Below are 16,359 nucleotides of genomic sequence, written 5' to 3' on the forward strand. Positions count from 1 at the left end.
TGGTGATGGTGGTGATGGTGGTGATGGTGCCGGGGAGAACCCGGGATCACGCGCCGCTCCCGCCTACCGCCCCCTAGAGCTGCGGGCGGGCCTGCGCGCGGCGATGACGCACGAACAGAGCGCGGCGCGCGCGGGTGACGGCGAAGCCCATGGCGGCGGCGGCGGCGCTGGACGTGTGGGAGGCTGCGGCTCCACGGAGGAGGCGTTCCAGGGCGCGGCCACGGCAGAAGGCAGCGGCGGCCCCGAGTGCCAAGGAAGAGCTCGGGGCAGACCCGGGAGTCGTGCTTCGTCGCCTCCGCGAGGCTGAGTGAGTGGAGAGTTCGGCCCTGGTGCTGACCGTCGCGCGCTGGGCACCCTTGAACCTCAGCCTTCCCATCTGGGAAATAGGGGCGCACTACAGACCCGCTCGGGAGCGAAGGGGAGGAACGAACGGGGGGTCACGGGCACCCGCAGGTCTGCATCGTAGTGCGCGCGCAGGAAACGCGTGTTAACAGCGGCTTCAGCTTGAGCCGCTGGTGACCGTGTCCCAGGACCCCAGTTTAAGATTTTTATTTCTTTATTTGAAAAGGTTAACACAGCGAAAGAGAGAGAGAGAGACCCTCCCCAGATGGCTGGAGCTGGGCTGATGCAGAGCCAGGCGCTTCCTTTGGGTGTTTCACATGAGTGCAGGGGCCCGAGAACCTGCTGCTTTCCCAGGTCATCAGCAGGGAGCTGGCTGGGAAGTGGAGCAGCCGAGCCACACACCGGTGCCATCCCCACGAGAGACCGGTGCTGCAGGCAGACGTTTAAAGTACTGTGCCATCTTGCCAGCCCCATCATGGTTTTTCTCTCTCCACAGGGAGGACCTGCTGCTCTCTGACTTCTGGAGTTCAGCGCTAGGTGAGCCCTGCCCCGCGGTGGGAGGGGAGGGCCTGCGAGGGTACAGAGCAGGTTCTGGTGTGAGGATTTAGCTTTCCTGAATGGTGTAGGTGCCAGATGCGGATGCTGCCTTCCCCCCAGGTCAATGCTGAGACTTCACTAACTCTTGGCCTCCTGTCCCTCCGCTGTGAAAGAGGGGGTGATGCGCATATCCTGTTGAATAGTCTTGAGCGTTCAGTGGCTGTCTAGTCCAGTTGCCAACAGCACTGCTTGCCTGGTGCCCAGGAGGAGGGAAGGGTCAGCTGCTAATCTTAGGGAACCCTTATCCTTGATGTTACATTGTAGATGTTTCTTCTCCCATTCAGGTGTGCTCTCTGCCTGGCTCCTGATAATATATGTAATGCTTAGAAGGAATATCTCAGAGCTATGTTTGTCGAGGGATGTTTTGTTTCTTCCTTGATTTTAGACTGTCATACATAAGTTTGCAGTCAGCAACTTTAAGGCTTTTTTTTTTTTTTTAACCAAATTTAGGGTGGTGGTTTAGGGTATATTCCAAGGACCAGAATTAAGTGTTAGGTGGTGACCAGCATGATATCTGTTGCCAAGTTTTTCTCCGAAAGTCTTTTTATCATTTTCTTTTGTGTAGCCAGGAGCTCAAAAGCCAATTATTCCATAGAGCAGTTTCTTACTGGGGTGGGAGGAAGGGAGGGAGACAGTTCTTATCAATCTATCTGGCAATCTGGGAAGTATCTCATCAGGTAACTGGTATCTTACTATCGGGACATATGGCCTTTTTATCTCAGAAGGTTTTAAAAGACTTATTTTTATTGGAAAGTCAGATATACAGAGAGGAGGAGAGACAGAGAGGAAGATCTTCCATCTGATGATTCACTCCCCAAGTGACCGCAACTGGCTGGTGCTGCGCCGATCTGAAGCCCGGAGCCTCTTCCAGATCTCCCACACAGGTGCAGGGACCCAAGGCTTTGGGCCGTCCTGGACTGCTTTCCCAGGCCACAAGCGGGGAGCTGGATGGGAAGCCGGGCCGCCGGGATTAGAACCTGCACCCATATGGAATCACAGTGCTTTCAGCAAAGGACATTAGCCGCTAGGTTACTATACCGGGCCCTATCTTAGAGAGTTTTTCAACAAAATTCTGTATGAATATTAAGCAAATATATATAGAACGTGATCTTCATTACACGCACCAAGTCCCCAGCCTCTTCTATGGATCTTTCGTACGTCAAACATTCCCACTCCCGTGAGTTTGGAAGTAGTAGGCCAACAGCCTTTCTGGGGCACTCCCTTCCTCGCGTGGGTCTGTGGACTTCTCATGTGGGTGATCTGGCTCCCAGGTCTGCACACGTCCTCACTCCGCTGCTCTTTTCAGAAACTGTCAAGGGATGTCTTAGAAAAATTCGGGAGCAACTGGAGGCCCCTGCAGGGACTCTGTCTGAAGCCCTCGGAAGGCTGTGTCTGGCCTCACCTCCAGATGGCTCCGCACCTGCAGACAGGCCAGCCCCGGACGCCTGCCAGGTCAAGTGTGTGTGTTACGGCCTTGGCAACTTTGCCACTTGCGTCATAGCTCGGAGCCAGCTGGCCTTCTTGCTTCTCCTCCTGGAAAAGTGCCAGGTACAAGTTGTGGCCTCCTCATCTTCATTCTCCTTCCCTAGTCCCCGCTCACCTCTTCTCGCCAGGAGTGGAGTGTGCACAAATGTTTGCACTGAAATCAACAACTGCTTCTCTTCCAGATTCCCAGGAGTCACTGCTGGGTGTACGACCCTCTGTTCAGTCAACTCGAAATAGCTGTTCTGAGCAGCCTTGGCGTGACTGTTCTCCGTGAGAATGAGGTGAGGGCCCCTCGGAGGTGGAGGGGGATGGCCGGCCAAAGGCTGACCCAGCTCCACCCTTCCCACGGCTTGTCCTCCAAGGCCCGGCAGCATCTACATGGTGGCCCACACTGGGCCCATCAGAAAAGCTTAGGTTACACATACATCGTGACCCAGGACCAGTGAGGGTTTACACGGTTCTGTGCAACAACCAAGGAGGCAGTCTGGGTGCCTCAGGCAAGGTCTTTGTGGCCACAATGCACCCCACCTAGACAGGCGTTCCTCTTGGCACCAGACACCGTGTTATCAGAGCACCCACAGCTCCTGGCAGGGATCTGCAGACAGAGCCTCAGCGTCTCCCCTCTGGCTGGGGTTGGCTATTTCTGGGCCCTTGAGGGTAGAGAATTGTAGGTCACAAGTATAGGGCCAAAGCCACAATGAACAGATAGATACCCAGGAGTTTTGTATTTTGTTTGGGGACTGTAGAATCTGTCCTCAGACTGCCACCAAATAGCCTGTTAAGCCACATGGAAATGAGCCCCAGCTGAGAGGTGTGACTCCCCCGACGGCGGCAAGCTCTGGGCCAGGCAGGCAGGCAGGCAGGCAGCTTTGGTCCTGTTAGCCACAAACAAGGTATGTCACGGACAGGTGGAAGCTGCTGCTAACAGCCATGACAGAACAGCATGCAGGAGTGGAGGCGGGTGCCCTGGGCTGCACCAGGAGTCTGCCCTGCCCGGGCGACAGAATTGGGCCTGCCAGGGGGCCTGGGCAGCAGCAGCTTAGCACGGGGAAGCTGCAGAGGCGGGGGCCCGACAGAAACCCCCAGGTTAGTCCAAGACTTCAAATGTATGTTAACAGACTGCTTGTTCTTAACGTGACATGGTGAGGCCTCCCAAGTCACCCTCGTCCAGGTAGAGGTTGTATATGCACTCCTGAGGGGACCTCACCACGGAAAGCACCTTTCCCTTATCTGTCCCTGCCTGCCCCCTGCCACTGTTCACCCAGTCTGTCACTGTTGTGCCCAGGAAGGAAAGCGGAGCGTGGCCGGTGAGCCCACCCTCTTTTACATGCTGCACTGTGGGACTGCCTTGTACAACAACCTCCTGTGGAGGAACTGGTCCGTGGATGCGCTGTCCCGGATGCTGGTCGTGGGCAACAGCTTCAAGGGCCTGGAGGAAAGGTGAGACTGAGGCCAGGGAGGCTCAGCCAAGCCCGGTGGCGGGGAAGGCCTGCACCTGCAGGGGCCTGCGCACCCAGGGTCCCCACGGGCGTTCCCTGCTCAGAAATAAATTCCCCAGGGGACAGGACAGGACAGATGTCAGTCCAGTTAAGCGAGGACAAAGGCTTTTTCAGCAGTCTTTTTTACCAGTAAAGTCCCCTTCCCCTTATGCAGAGGTTTTAGAAAAGGCCTGGAAGCCCTACTTGCGGCTGCTTTCTGTTGCCCACGGCTGATGTCTGCTGCCACGCCAGTCTCAGGGAGGCAGGCCTAAGTGCAGCTGTCACTCCTGCCTATCCCACATTCCCAGTACCTTCCTAAATTCTTACTGTGCTGAGGCACCTGGCTGGCCTGTGTTGGATGCTAAGTGGAACCATCCTTACAGCTTCCAATTGTGGCTTCTTTTTATTTCCAGGTTGTTGACGAGGACTCTGCAAAGGAGTTACCCCTACATTGCCAAGGTATCTGGGTAGAGGGGCGGGGGTGGCCAGGGGTGTGACATGGCGCTGCTGCACGCACTGGGGACACCACGCTGCCAGCAGAGCTCCCCCGACACGTGCCAGAACATGCAGCACACCCGTGCCGCCTGTGGTTACGATGCCCACGCTGTGCTCAGCGGCACAGTCCAGCATATCCACTGCCCTAGGGGCTCCCCCATTCATAGCACAAAGGCATTCAAACCAAATTATCCTTACTCTTTTAGAAAAAAAAAAGGTGACAGATACAGTGAAACAAGTGTCCCAGAGTAGTGGGGTGGGACATGGGACATGGTTGCTGAGTTTTCACGTCCATGTGTCTCTGTCCAGATCCTGAAGGGGCTGGAGGAGCTGGAGCTGGCCCAGAGCACACAGTACGTGGACACATTTAACGACACTTCGGTCCACTGGTTCCCCAGGCAGAAGCTGCAGCAGCTCCCCGCGGAAACCTGGGTGTTTCGGGAGGAGCCAGATTACCAGGACTGTGAGGACCTTGAGATCATCAGGAACAAGCCACCGGAGCCTGCAGGTGTGAGCTGAGGCAGGGGCTGCACCAGAGACCAGGGAAGGCCTCCGCCGCGGGCCTGCCACCCCTCATGGGAACAGGCAACGCCTCCGCAAGGCTGTCCTGTTCCAAGGACAGCACACCGGGCGAGAGCCTGGCACGCGGCGAGGCACTTCTGGAGGCCGGGCATGACAGACAGTGTCCAACACAGCAGGTCCTACACGTACATCCCTTTCTGCTCACAGCCTCTGGCTGCAGCGGGCCAGCCAGTGTCTACTTGGCCATGTCAATGAGGCTCTGCAGGGAGGTGGGCACCCAGGTCTTCTCACCCTGCACGAAGACCACCCCGCGGTCGATGTAGATGACAATGCGGCCGAAGGTATACACCTGCTTGCCCTCGTGCCGCTTGCCGATGACGGGCATGAAGACAATGTTGTGCTCATCAGCCTTGGTCTCGATGAGGTCCTTGAAGTTCGTGGGAACAGAGCTGGCCGCCGCGCCGATGCCCCTCTGGGCCATGTTCTCAGCCTCGCGCCGCTCCTGCATGGCCTCGTACTGGAAGTCCTTCCTCCGCTCCGTATGGGTGAGGTAGGCGATGTTCTCGCGCGCACCGGGCTGCATGTAGGCACCTGCAGCAGAGAAGGCAGAGATGGATGCCCTGATCAGCCACAGCGCCGACTCGCTGAGGGCAGCTCAGCCTCAAAGACACAACTGATAGGCAGCTCTGGGGGGTGGAAAGTGGGGAGAGCGGGTACACAGCTGGCCAGTGTCACAAACACATCTGCAAATCCCAAAGAAGTGGAGCAGTTAGGACGCGTCTTGCAGAAGAGGAACAGTCCTCCGTTCAGGGCTAGACCTTGGCCGTTGTCAGCCGTGACCCTGTCCCCATCTTCCTTGATGGTTTCCACTCTACACTGCCAAAGGGCACCCCTACCTAGGACCTCAACAGCCATGGCCCCTGCTGGTGTAATTTCAGCTTGTTCACACAGGCCCCTGCCCAGGAAGGATTTACAACGTATTTGGGGAGCTGAGATGTGAGTTTTAGGGGGCAGGGCAGGACCACAAATGCCAAGTGCTGAGGAGCAGAGAGCAGCACAGGAACCCAGGGCTTGGGGTGGCTGACCACAGGAAGTGGCCATGGTCCTCGAAGGCCTGGACAAGTAGGAAGACTCGTGACTGCCCTATTAAACACAGCGTGTATTTATATAATCATGAATTCTAAGTGTCTTCATTTAATAAGCAAAGTAGGAATAGGAACATTCCAGTCCCAGCTGCTTTCCTTGAGCTGGCAAACCCCCAAAAGCTCTTGGCCTTAGTGAACTATTGAGTGAAACACTCGGGTTCCAGTTGGTGGCTGAGTCAGCTAGTTAACAACAAGGCCTCAGCTTGGGGCTGTCGGCTCCCTGTACCATGAGTTCCCACAGGTTGGGCTGCAGCTCTCCTCCATGACAACACGGCAACCTAGCTAGACGCAAGCTACCACTGACTGCCTGCTTCTGACACACATACACGCGCACACAGATACTGTCATGCACTAACCTTAACTCCTGTGACTTTCCCGTGACCTGTGGTAGGTATTACTATTTTGGAGATGACAACAGCACTGGGGGAGTGCAGCACCCACCAAGAGCCTGCCCGCCCCTCACAGCAGCACACAGCTGGCTGGGCAGGGCCAAGAAGGTGCTCTAACAGGCCCGTGGCACAGGGGCTTACGAGGGGCCTGGAGAGAGAGCCATGCCTTCCATCTGAGGCCTGCTTCAGTGTCCGCACCCAGTCACGGGACCAGCACTAACAGCCCAGTGGCCCAGAGCCGGTGTCTGCAGGGATGAAGAGTGACGGGCTAGGGGTTTAGGCGGCCACCTGCAGGTTCAGCAGTTCACTCACCGACGTTGGAGGACACGGCCCTGTTCATCATGTCAAGGGCTTCGTTAAATTTGTCCTTGACGGACGGATGTGCCAGCACTTGGTCTGAGAACATGGATTTCCAACCCAGGTACCACTTGGTGATCTCCTCATAGTTTGGGCTGTTACCGAGCCAGGAGCACAGTACCTGCCAAGAACAAACAAGACACTTGCGGCCCCCATGACTCACTGGACTCCTGCCCCACTGGACTTCACAGTCCCTATGGCTAGGCCTCGCCAGCAAGCATACCTGCAGCCACTTGGGGAAGAAGTGCTTCTCCAGGAGCCCCACGAGGCTGGACACGGAGATCATGCCCTCCCAGTCGATGACCCAGTAGAAGGCGTCCATGTGCTGCTGGTGGGGGTTAATGACCAGCTCGCCGAGACACATTCCTGCAGGACAGAACCTGGGCTCAGAGACACAGGCCCCTGCGGGGCCACGGCAGTGCAGGGCGCGAGTCCTCCACACACTGCCCATCTGACCCGCTTCCAAACATGACTAAGCCTTAATGGAACACTTCTTGAAAGGCATCTTTTTTTCTCTCACCCACAACAACATCCCCAATGGTTTAGGATACAATTCCACAGAAACGAAAATGCCAGGGGCTGTCCTGTCATCAGACGCTCGCACAAGGCCAAGCAGTTGGGCAATGCAGCAGGCACATGGAGTCCGCTGCTGTCACTTCCCCACACGCACACACAGCACAGGCAGCCCAGGGGCATTTAGCTCCTGTCCCTGTACAAGTAGGGTGTGCTGCACGTTTTTTCTCACACGCAAGACGCTGTTCTGTGTCCCCACCAATGGCCCCTGAGACCAAGTCAGCAAGGCTGAGTGGGCACAGAAGGCCTGTACCCCATGCCCTCACCGAGCTTGGGCACGATGTTCTTGACCATGAATGCTTCCCAGGAGCCAGGGGTGAAGACATCCTTCCAGGGCTGGAGGATGAGCTTGGCTGAAGAGTCGCTGGGGTGCCACTTCTGCAGGGCGCTGGCCAGCTTGCTACGGATCGGGGAATAGAGCGGCTCCAGCCGGGCCTGCATGAGCGGCAGCCACGGGTGGATCCAGGAGTGGATGGGGACAGTGTCCGTCAGGGGGTTCCAGTTTTCCACCTGCAGATGAATGGGAAAAAAAACCTTCGCACAGTCTGGGGGTGGCAGCTCTGAAGGACCCCAGTGTACTTAGCAGAGTGCAGCCCTGGGGGAGGCCTGGGGCTGTCCTGGCCGGATGCCTGACTCCTTCACACATGGGCAGAGGGCACCAGGTTATGGAAGGAACTGTCAGGTGCAAAGAGATGGCCAAGGCATCTTGCAGGCAATTTGGTTTCCCTAGAGATGCCTGACCCTTGCCACAAGCAGACCCACACAGTTGGGATAAATCAGAAAGCAGCAGGGTCCTAGGTTCACGGAAGCAGAGTGCACTGCGCACTGAAGGGGACGCAGGGGACATGCCGAGAAAAGGGCTGGATCCAGCAGCACAGAACAGCCATGCCGGCGCATCCTGCTCATTCCGCACTCCAGCAGCACTGGGAGAACGAGGGAGGAAGGCTGGCAGAGCACACGGCTAGCTGACGGCTGTCCCCACCTCCTTCTGCAGCTTGGGGAAGATGAGCAGATCCAGTATGTGATCCAGGATCCACACAGGGATGATGTTCACCCAGCTGTCCAGGAAGTCCACCATAGGGTCACAGTTCCGTGGCTGCCACTGGTTCACGATGTTTCGAACAAAAGGCATCCAGACCTCCCAAATCAGCCTGTATGGGGAGAGGCAGGGCCAGAAAGCTCAGCTGTCTGAGCTGCTACTCAGGCACGCCAGGGTCACCTGCCGCCACCCACCTTCAACAGAAAGGGCAGAGTCCCAGCAAGGAAGGTTACGGATACCAGGAATACTCCAGGTCATGTTCCCACCTGCTACCTGTTCCCCAAAGCTGACCCCTCTCTGCATCACAGCCTAAATGTCACCTCTCTGGGAGAACCCCTGGCCCCCAGTCCCTTCCACAGGGGTGGTCCTGTGACTCTCCATCAGGCTGCCCAGTGTGCATTTTGTGTCTGTCACATCCTCCTTTGCCACCTGCTTTGTCTGCGGTACCACAGGCAGGATGCTCCGGAGTGAGCCCAGCGCCTAGCGCACACATGACTGAGCCACCACGTGACAGTGTCAGCTGAATGTTCAAAGTCCTGCCCCAGGAGACGGCGGCAGGAGCCCGGGCCCGGCGCACGGGACCTGTGGAAGGCGTCTGTGGAGAGGTCCTGCCCGCCGTGTGACAGGAGCTGGTCGTTCTCCAGGAGGCTTTTCCACTTGGAGATGATCTCAGTGCCATACGTGCAGTCCTGAAGAGAAAGGGCCAAAGCTGGGGGGCGAGGCAGGACCCAGCCCTCCCACCCTGGGCACCAACTTGCCATCGGAGGGCACAACCCATGCCCTGGCTCCCCAGGCGGCAGGGCCGGCCTCCCCGGCCACTCACTTTGAGGGGGTCCCACTCTTTGAAGTAGTCCTTCATGAGCGGGTAGACGATGGCCACGGCGAGGTCCACACGGTCGGACATGCGGTACTCCTCGTGGTACTTGTCCTGCAGGGTCTGGAAGACGCGGGCGCACTCGTCCAGGGTGAGGGGGCTGCTGCAGTTGGGCTGCAGGCGCCGCTCGCACTGCTCCACCAGCTCCAGCACCTTGCTGAGGTTGCCGATGACACGCTGCTCGTGCTCCAGCACCTCGGACATCTTCTCCAGCTCGTGGGACAGGTTCACCACCATGTCGCGCTCGTACTGCAGCTGCCGGTCGTTCTGGATGATCTCCTGCTCGGCGAGTTCGATCAGCAGCTGCAGGTTGTGCTCCAGCTCGGGCAGCGCGAAGCCCGGGGCCTTGGCCTCCCTGCCGGACTGTGGCACCTGCTGGGACGGCAGGGGCAGCCCCTCGTCTGGGATGCTGTGCTTGTGGCTGATCTGGCTGTAGCTGTAATACACCTTCTGCTCCCGGCCTGTCATGTCGATGACCTGGGACATGGTGGAGGGGACAACGTGGGTCAGCGTCCGGGCTGCCTGCCCAACACGCAGCCAGGCAGAGCAGAGAGGGGCAGCGTTCCGCCAAGTGGGATCCACGTTGTACTAGGTTTAAGACTTAAGGAACAGAATAATCAGATGCAACACACAGTTCTAGAATGGATCCCTTGCGACAAGCTGGATGAAGAAGGATTTCTGGGAAAAACTGCAAAGCTTCCCTAACAGCCAAGTATTAGTGGTGACAAGTAACTGTAATGGAAAAGCAGAGGCTGTGCCGATGAGGCAGACACCAGCCCCTGATGTGAACAGCCCGTGAAAGACACAGCATCATCACATGTGGTAAAGTGCGTACAGGGAAATGTTCAAGGTTCAGATGGGTGCGCACTGAGGTGTTCAAATGAGGTCATGTTATTAACCACAAGCATAATGAACACTAGCATGGAACGCTCATGTGAGATCAGCAGCCATCTCCATGCCTAAGGCCGAGATAAAGACCCAAGGAAGCTGAGGACTCCAGGGACTGGGGACCTGGCCGTGTTAACAACTCTGAACAAGCCCAGGACCAGATGTCCAAGACTCCCCTTACCTTGACCTGAGACAGCTCCTTCTGGGGAGCCGTGAGTTTCTTGCTAATCCTGCCCTTGGCCTTCAACTCCTCCACTGTCTTGTAAGAGTATTTGGGCTTCTTCTTGCTTCCGCTGGGGTCTTTCCTCCATTGGCTCAGCTCCTTCTGAAACTCCTAACGCAGAGGGAAGCAACTGGTCACAACAGGAAGCAGCACATTGCACGGGACTGCTGAAGGACACGGAACAGCCTGCCCTATCTACCCCAGCTCCACGCTGAAGGCTGAAAGCCTCTGGTGTCGCTCCGTGACAGCCACCTGGCCTCTCAGCAACAGTGGGGTTCAGAAGGCAGGTGTGTCAGCTCCACTGTAGTGAGAAACAAGGGTAAAGGCGGCACATGCTGCGAATCTTCTATGGGCAGCCCTACGGCTGACCTCACATCAAACTCCAAAGCACAACATAAGGATTTTTTTTTTGAGTGCCCTAACCTTTGGTTCCAACCGAAAACGAAGATAAAGTCACAAGGTAAAATATCTTTCACAGTTAGGGTCTATAAAAACTTCCCTGAGGGAGGGCTAAAGTAACGGAGCAGACCTGTCTGAGGATGGTCCAGCCTAGCCCTCGAAGGTGGGGGGGTGTGGCCATCATTTTACTTTTCTCACACTGGTCTAAACATGGAATTTGTTCCCCAAAAAACATCTGGGTATCTGACTACTCAGGTATCAGACAAGCCTGAGCTCACACTATCATGGCCGGGTAACATCCTCACCTGGGAGGCGAGGCCCCTCCAGTCCTGACAGCCTCGCGCCTGGCTCACAGGGGGTACCCCTAGTGCATGCTGAGCTCCGGCCGTGGACTGTCCATTCCAGACCCCACGTCTGCTTCCTCATAAGGTCACTGATGAGCAGCGGAACATGCTCCCAGGAGCAGCACCTGCTTACCCTCGTCAACACCAAGAAAAACATGGTGGTTCTCACCCCGGTTTCCCTCTCCTTCTGTGGCTAGTGTCCAGTGACACAGCTGCCAGCAGGTGGCTCCCTGCTGCACTCGGGGCTCCCTGCTCCTGGGCTGCCCACCTGCTGCCCGCTGCCATGGCTCTCCAGGGTCTTGTCACCGTCGAGCCTGAGTTTCTCCTCCATACCCTTGGGCCTCCCAACTTGCCCCAGGTCTGCATCACATCTCAATGGGACTGTTTCTTTCCCCATGCCCTGCTCATTTGCTGGGGCACGCCCCTTCCCCTCACCTTGCTTTGCAGCCTAGGCATGTCCCCACATGTCCTGCCTTGTGTCTTGGTCCAACAGGCCCTGAGACCAGCATTATGGTCAGGCTGGCCTGGTGGCGAGCAGGTGTGTAGCCAAAGCATGCAGACGGACAACAGGAAGGCGCGCACACAGGACACCGCCACCCTGCCTTTCCTTACCTCCTCGGCTTCCTCTTCCGAGTCCACCACGGGGAAGTCCTGCAGGGACTGCGTGGTCCGCTCAGAGCCATAGGCCCCCACGGCTCCCTTTCCCTTTCTCTGCTTGGCTTCAATGGGGTTTATGATGCCTGCCAAATTCCCGCAGAAGACAAAGAGACCTCAGATCACAGCAGTTCAGGTATGTGAATAAGGCACTCAGGGACAGCTCGCTGCCTCGCCCCTTACACAGAGCAACACACAGCATTCATGACGGCCCTGCCCTGCCCTGCCCTGCCCTGCCCTGTCCTGCCGTGCCCAAGGGCGCTGTTCAGGCCCCAGGCCATCTGACAGTTCTGAGCATTCGTGCTGTCATGGATCTATCTAGTCCACAATGGGGTGTGGGCCAGACCAAGGCCAACACCAGCTGTCTGGAACTCCATCCTGGTTTCCCATAGGGGCAGCAGGGCCTAAGCACTTGGGCCATCCTCCACTTTCACAAATGCATTAGCAAGGCTCGGGGTAGGAAGTGGAACAGCTCAGATGTGAACTGGTATGAGATGTCAGTGATACAGCGGGCGCCTGCATCCCCTGCTCCTAGATGGCCCATGACATCAGTCAGCTATTTGACTTTTACAGCTAATAGCTGCCAGGTCTAGCTTTTCTGCAACACATCCAATGCCGAGTAACACTTGTTAATGTGTTTTTCTCATAAAAGCATTTAGGGACAGGATCACATCTGAAAGGTTTCCCTTCCCCTATGACTTCCTTCTCCCCATCCCCCTTCCCATCTCGTGCTGCTGAGATTGCAATAAGGAGTTCCTCCGTCATCGTCCTAGATCACCACTTCCTCATCATTCAACTGCATTCATTCTGCAGAAACACTGGCCAGCCTTTAGATCCTACTCCTTCCTGCTCCCACTGACCCATGTCTGGACCCAAGGGAGCTGATGAGCACCCTGCCTCTACTGGGCAGGGCTGCAGGGCGATGGGCGGTACCTTGGGCGTTCTTTCCGAGGCCTCTTCCAGGTACGTAGCCCATCTTCTGGAGCAGCTTCTGCCCGATCCCTTTCGTGTGTCTTTCCCAGCTGCCAAAGTCCATGAAAGATTTGGTGCCTCCTGCGAAACCTTTCTGGCTCGGCTTAAAATTCCCACCCTGTGGAGAACAATAATTGAACGGGAGAGAAAAAAAAGAAAAGTCTGAGAAAGTCTGGCCAATGAGAAAACAGCCTGGCAGGTGCAGAGAGCCATGAGAAGGACAGGGGAACCACAAGGCCTCTGTGTGGCGTGGCAGGACACAGCCAGTGTTCCACACGCCCCACATGGCTTCACACACCTGCCACCACACACGAACCCATGTGACCGGGTCCCCGCTCAGCCACAATACCCGCAGAAAGACGTTCCCAGGGTCACGATCCAGTGACAAAGACTCTACCGTTTTTAACTTCTTGGGTCCCAAATCCTTCGGGGGAAAGTCCTCCTGTTTCATGGGCTTCTCGTCGTCATCAGAATCGCCGGCCTCCGCCTCCTCGGCCGCCCCTTTCTTGAGCCCTGCACTGATGAAGCTGACCGGCGCCGAGTAGTCACGGGGTCTGTGGGCAGACACGGTGCCTGGGGCTCAGGAACTCCTCAGCGATGACCCCTTCCCAGAACCCTGGCCCACCTACCAGGGAGGTACTGAGAAGATGGCTCCCACGGGATCCATCTGACAACCAAGACTTTTGCTTTGAAAAGCTATGACGGGGGAATTAAAGGAAATGTGTTTCTTTTGGTGCAAAAAAAAAAAAACAAAAAAACCTGACCCTGATGCATGCTAAGCTTTCATAATACGGATTTTTCCATGAATTTTCCATGCCAAATTATCAAAAAGGCTCCAGATCTGGCTTCATGTAATCACATGTAGCATTTTTTTAAGGTTTATTTATTTATTTGAGCAGCACAATTAGAAAAAAACAAGAGAGAGGTCTACAAGCTGGGTCACTCCCCAGATAGCCCAACAGCCTGGATGCAGCCAGGGACACAAGCACTTGAACCACCTTCCACTGCTTCCTAAGCTGCGTTAGCAGGGAGCTGGGGTGCTGGGTACAAGAGGAGCAGCCGTGGGCCCGGTGGCGTGGCCCAGTGGCTAAAGTCCTTGCCTTGAATGTGCCGGGATCCCACATGGGCACCAGTTCTAATCCCGGCAGCTCCACTTCCCATCCAGCTCCCTGCTGGTGGCCTGGGAAAGCAGCTGAGGACGGCCCAAAGCCTTGGGACCCTGCACCCGCTTGGGAGACCTGGAAGAGGTTCCTGGCTCCTGGATCTGGATCGGCACAGCACAGGCCGTTGTGGTCACTTGGGGAGTGAATCATCAGATGGAAGATCTTCCTCTCTATCTCTCCTTCATCTCTGTATATCTGACTTTGTAATAAAAATAAATAAATCTTTAAAAAAAAAAGAGCAGCAGCCGGGACTCAAACTGGCACCCAAACGCGATGCTAGTGACCACAGACAGCAGCTTACTTTGCCATCCCCTAGCACCAGCCCCCATTATTTAATCTGGTGTGCTCAATTCAGATCTATCACTAAAGGGTAATCAATGCTGACGCAGAACTTGTTGTAAACATAGCAGATGCGGGCTGGGTGTCTGCACCCCACATCGCAGTGGCTAGGCTTGCTAAGCACTCCGAGCTCCTGGCGCCAGCATCTGCTAAGGCAGCCCCTAGAAGGCAGCAGTGACAACTCAACAGGGCCCGTCTTTCCGGCCACAGGGGAGGCCTGGCTTTGACCTGGTCAGTCCAGGCACTGGGGGAGTGAACCAGAAGACGGGGGGCTCATGGCTGTGTGTCTCTGCCTCTTGGACAGATTCTTAAGAAAATCAAGGACCATCTTACAAATAATTACTAAAGACCCGATAGTCCAATTTCCCTTTGACATGAAAAAGTTCATTTAACTCACAATCTGTTGTTTGAGGTAAATAATTTCAAGTACAAAAACAAAAGAAACCAAATGTTGGTCAAGTCATGAATTAGTGAAATTCAAGAACAGACGCTCTGAAGGGGAAACACATGAACGACATCAAGCAAACTTAAAAAAAAAAAAGTTTACGTCTATCACATATATTTGAAAATGAAGACTGAACTGACTAGGTAAGGCCAGGAGGGACGTGCGCCCCCCTGCCCTCGGTGCCCCTGCCCGCCGTCCCCTCCGCCCCGCAGCCCAGGCAGTACCGTTTGCCTCCGAAGCTGGGCCTCTCGTCGTCCGAGTCGCGCTCGGCCCACACCCCGTACGTGGCCTCCTCCTTGGTCTGCCAATGGCGCTGCCGGTTGGGGTTGAACTCATTCTGGAGATCCCAGTCGGTGATTTCAAAGTCCTCCCGCTCATCGTCGTCATCCTCCACGCGGCCTTCTCCGTCCCGGTACAGGTGGGAGAGCGACATGGCCAGTCACTGAGGGGACAGAAAGGCCACAGTGTGTGGTTAAGTCTCTGGAAAGGGCGGGGAAAAGGAAGTGGAATTCAAAGTCTGTTACTCTGTTACTCCCTGTTACTAGACAACCCAGCAGACACTGGAAAGCATCAGTTACAAACCAACTGGGGGACCCAGCGCAGTAGCCTAGCAGCTGAAGTCCTCGCCTTACACGTGCCAGGATCCCATATGGATGCAGGTTCTAATCCTAGCAGTCCTGCTTCCCATCCAGCTCCCTGCTCGTGGCCTGGGAAAGCAGTTGAGCACAGCCCAAAGCCTTCGGATCCTGCACCTGCGTGCACAGGAAGAGGCTCCTGGCTTCTAATCACTCAGCTCTGGCCGTTGCGGCTACTTGGGGAGTCAATCAACGGATGGAGGATCTCTCTTTCCTCCACAGAAAGCAGAGCTTGAGGCCCTTGCCGGCTGGACTCAAGATCCCAGCCACCAACTCCAACTGTGGTCCCTCTAGGGCGCAGGCGGCTCCGGGGCGTCACTCGGAACCCCCAGACGTCTCCCCAACGCCCACCTGCCCCCCAACACCCCTAATGATCGCCGCCACCGGGACCCGCCCCTCCGTCCGGGTTGCAGGCGACACTCACTCCCACACGGGCTCCAGGCCGAGGCCTGCCTTCTCCGACCCGCCCCCCCAACCCCTACCCCGTAGTCCCCCGGGTCCCACGGCCCGACCTCGCTCACGGCTCCGACTCGGGGTTCTAGAACACAACTTCGCATCCCCGCGCGGAGACGACGCTACCGCTCCTGTAGCCGGAAGCAGGATGCGGCTAGGCCGGCGCGCCGGAAATGACGTAAGGACCTCTGCTGCCGGTTGTTATGGCAGGGTTGCGACGCTAGTGCTGGTCCTTGAGTGACAGGCTGGGGAACTAAAGAAAGAACAGCGTTTCGAATCTAAATGTATAAAGTGGGGATTAGAGTTGGTGAGGAAAGGATGGGAGAGTGTTCTAGAGTTCTCCGGGAAATAGTGCTTTTCTGACGGGTGTAACAGGTGGCAGAGTCTGTCCTGCACTGTGGGAGGCCCAAAGGATTCAATGAACAACGAAGACGCCCCCTGCCCACCTTAAAAGTAACATTTTTAAGATTTATTTAATTTGTATTGGAAAGACAGATTTACAGAGGAGAGATAGACAGATTTTCAATTCGCTGATTCTCTCCCCAAAT

At 56.1% G+C, this 16,359-nt stretch overlaps 2 protein-coding genes across 3 annotated transcripts; one reads left to right on the plus strand and one right to left on the minus strand.

The window, feature by feature from the left end:
• Nucleotides 1-125: 125 nt before the first annotated feature.
• On the plus strand, nucleotides 126-4,925 carry SRRD (SRR1 domain containing). Its single transcript, XM_004592099.2, has 7 exons — nucleotides 126-307; nucleotides 839-879; nucleotides 2,246-2,487; nucleotides 2,607-2,705; nucleotides 3,710-3,864; nucleotides 4,316-4,361; nucleotides 4,707-4,925. Exons 1-7 carry the CDS (start codon nucleotides 150-152, stop codon nucleotides 4,914-4,916), a joined length of 951 nt encoding a protein of 316 aa, XP_004592156.2. The 5' UTR covers nucleotides 126-149; the 3' UTR covers nucleotides 4,917-4,925.
• A 162-nt stretch (nucleotides 4,926-5,087) lies between these two features.
• On the minus strand, nucleotides 5,088-15,966 carry TFIP11 (tuftelin interacting protein 11). 2 transcript variants are annotated; one of them, XM_058656579.1, is made up of 13 exons: nucleotides 15,871-15,966; nucleotides 14,948-15,165; nucleotides 13,174-13,330; nucleotides 12,738-12,894; nucleotides 11,763-11,890; nucleotides 10,366-10,518; nucleotides 9,246-9,773; nucleotides 9,005-9,111; nucleotides 8,366-8,534; nucleotides 7,650-7,893; nucleotides 7,034-7,176; nucleotides 6,766-6,931; nucleotides 5,088-5,510 (listed from the first exon to the last, which is right to left on the minus strand). In XM_058656579.1, exons 2-13 carry the CDS (start codon nucleotides 15,154-15,156, stop codon nucleotides 5,155-5,157), a joined length of 2,517 nt encoding a protein of 838 aa, XP_058512562.1. In that variant the 5' UTR covers nucleotides 15,157-15,165; nucleotides 15,871-15,966; the 3' UTR covers nucleotides 5,088-5,154. The 2 variants fall into 2 exon arrangements, with proteins under 2 accessions (XP_058512562.1, XP_004592001.2); XM_004591944.3 differs by having other exon boundaries at nucleotides 15,783-15,900.
• Between the last annotated feature and the right edge of the window lie 393 nt (nucleotides 15,967-16,359).

This window comes from Ochotona princeps, chromosome 29 (genome assembly GCF_030435755.1).
Source record: "Ochotona princeps isolate mOchPri1 chromosome 29, mOchPri1.hap1, whole genome shotgun sequence".
Lineage (NCBI taxonomy): Eukaryota > Metazoa > Chordata > Mammalia > Lagomorpha > Ochotonidae > Ochotona > Ochotona princeps.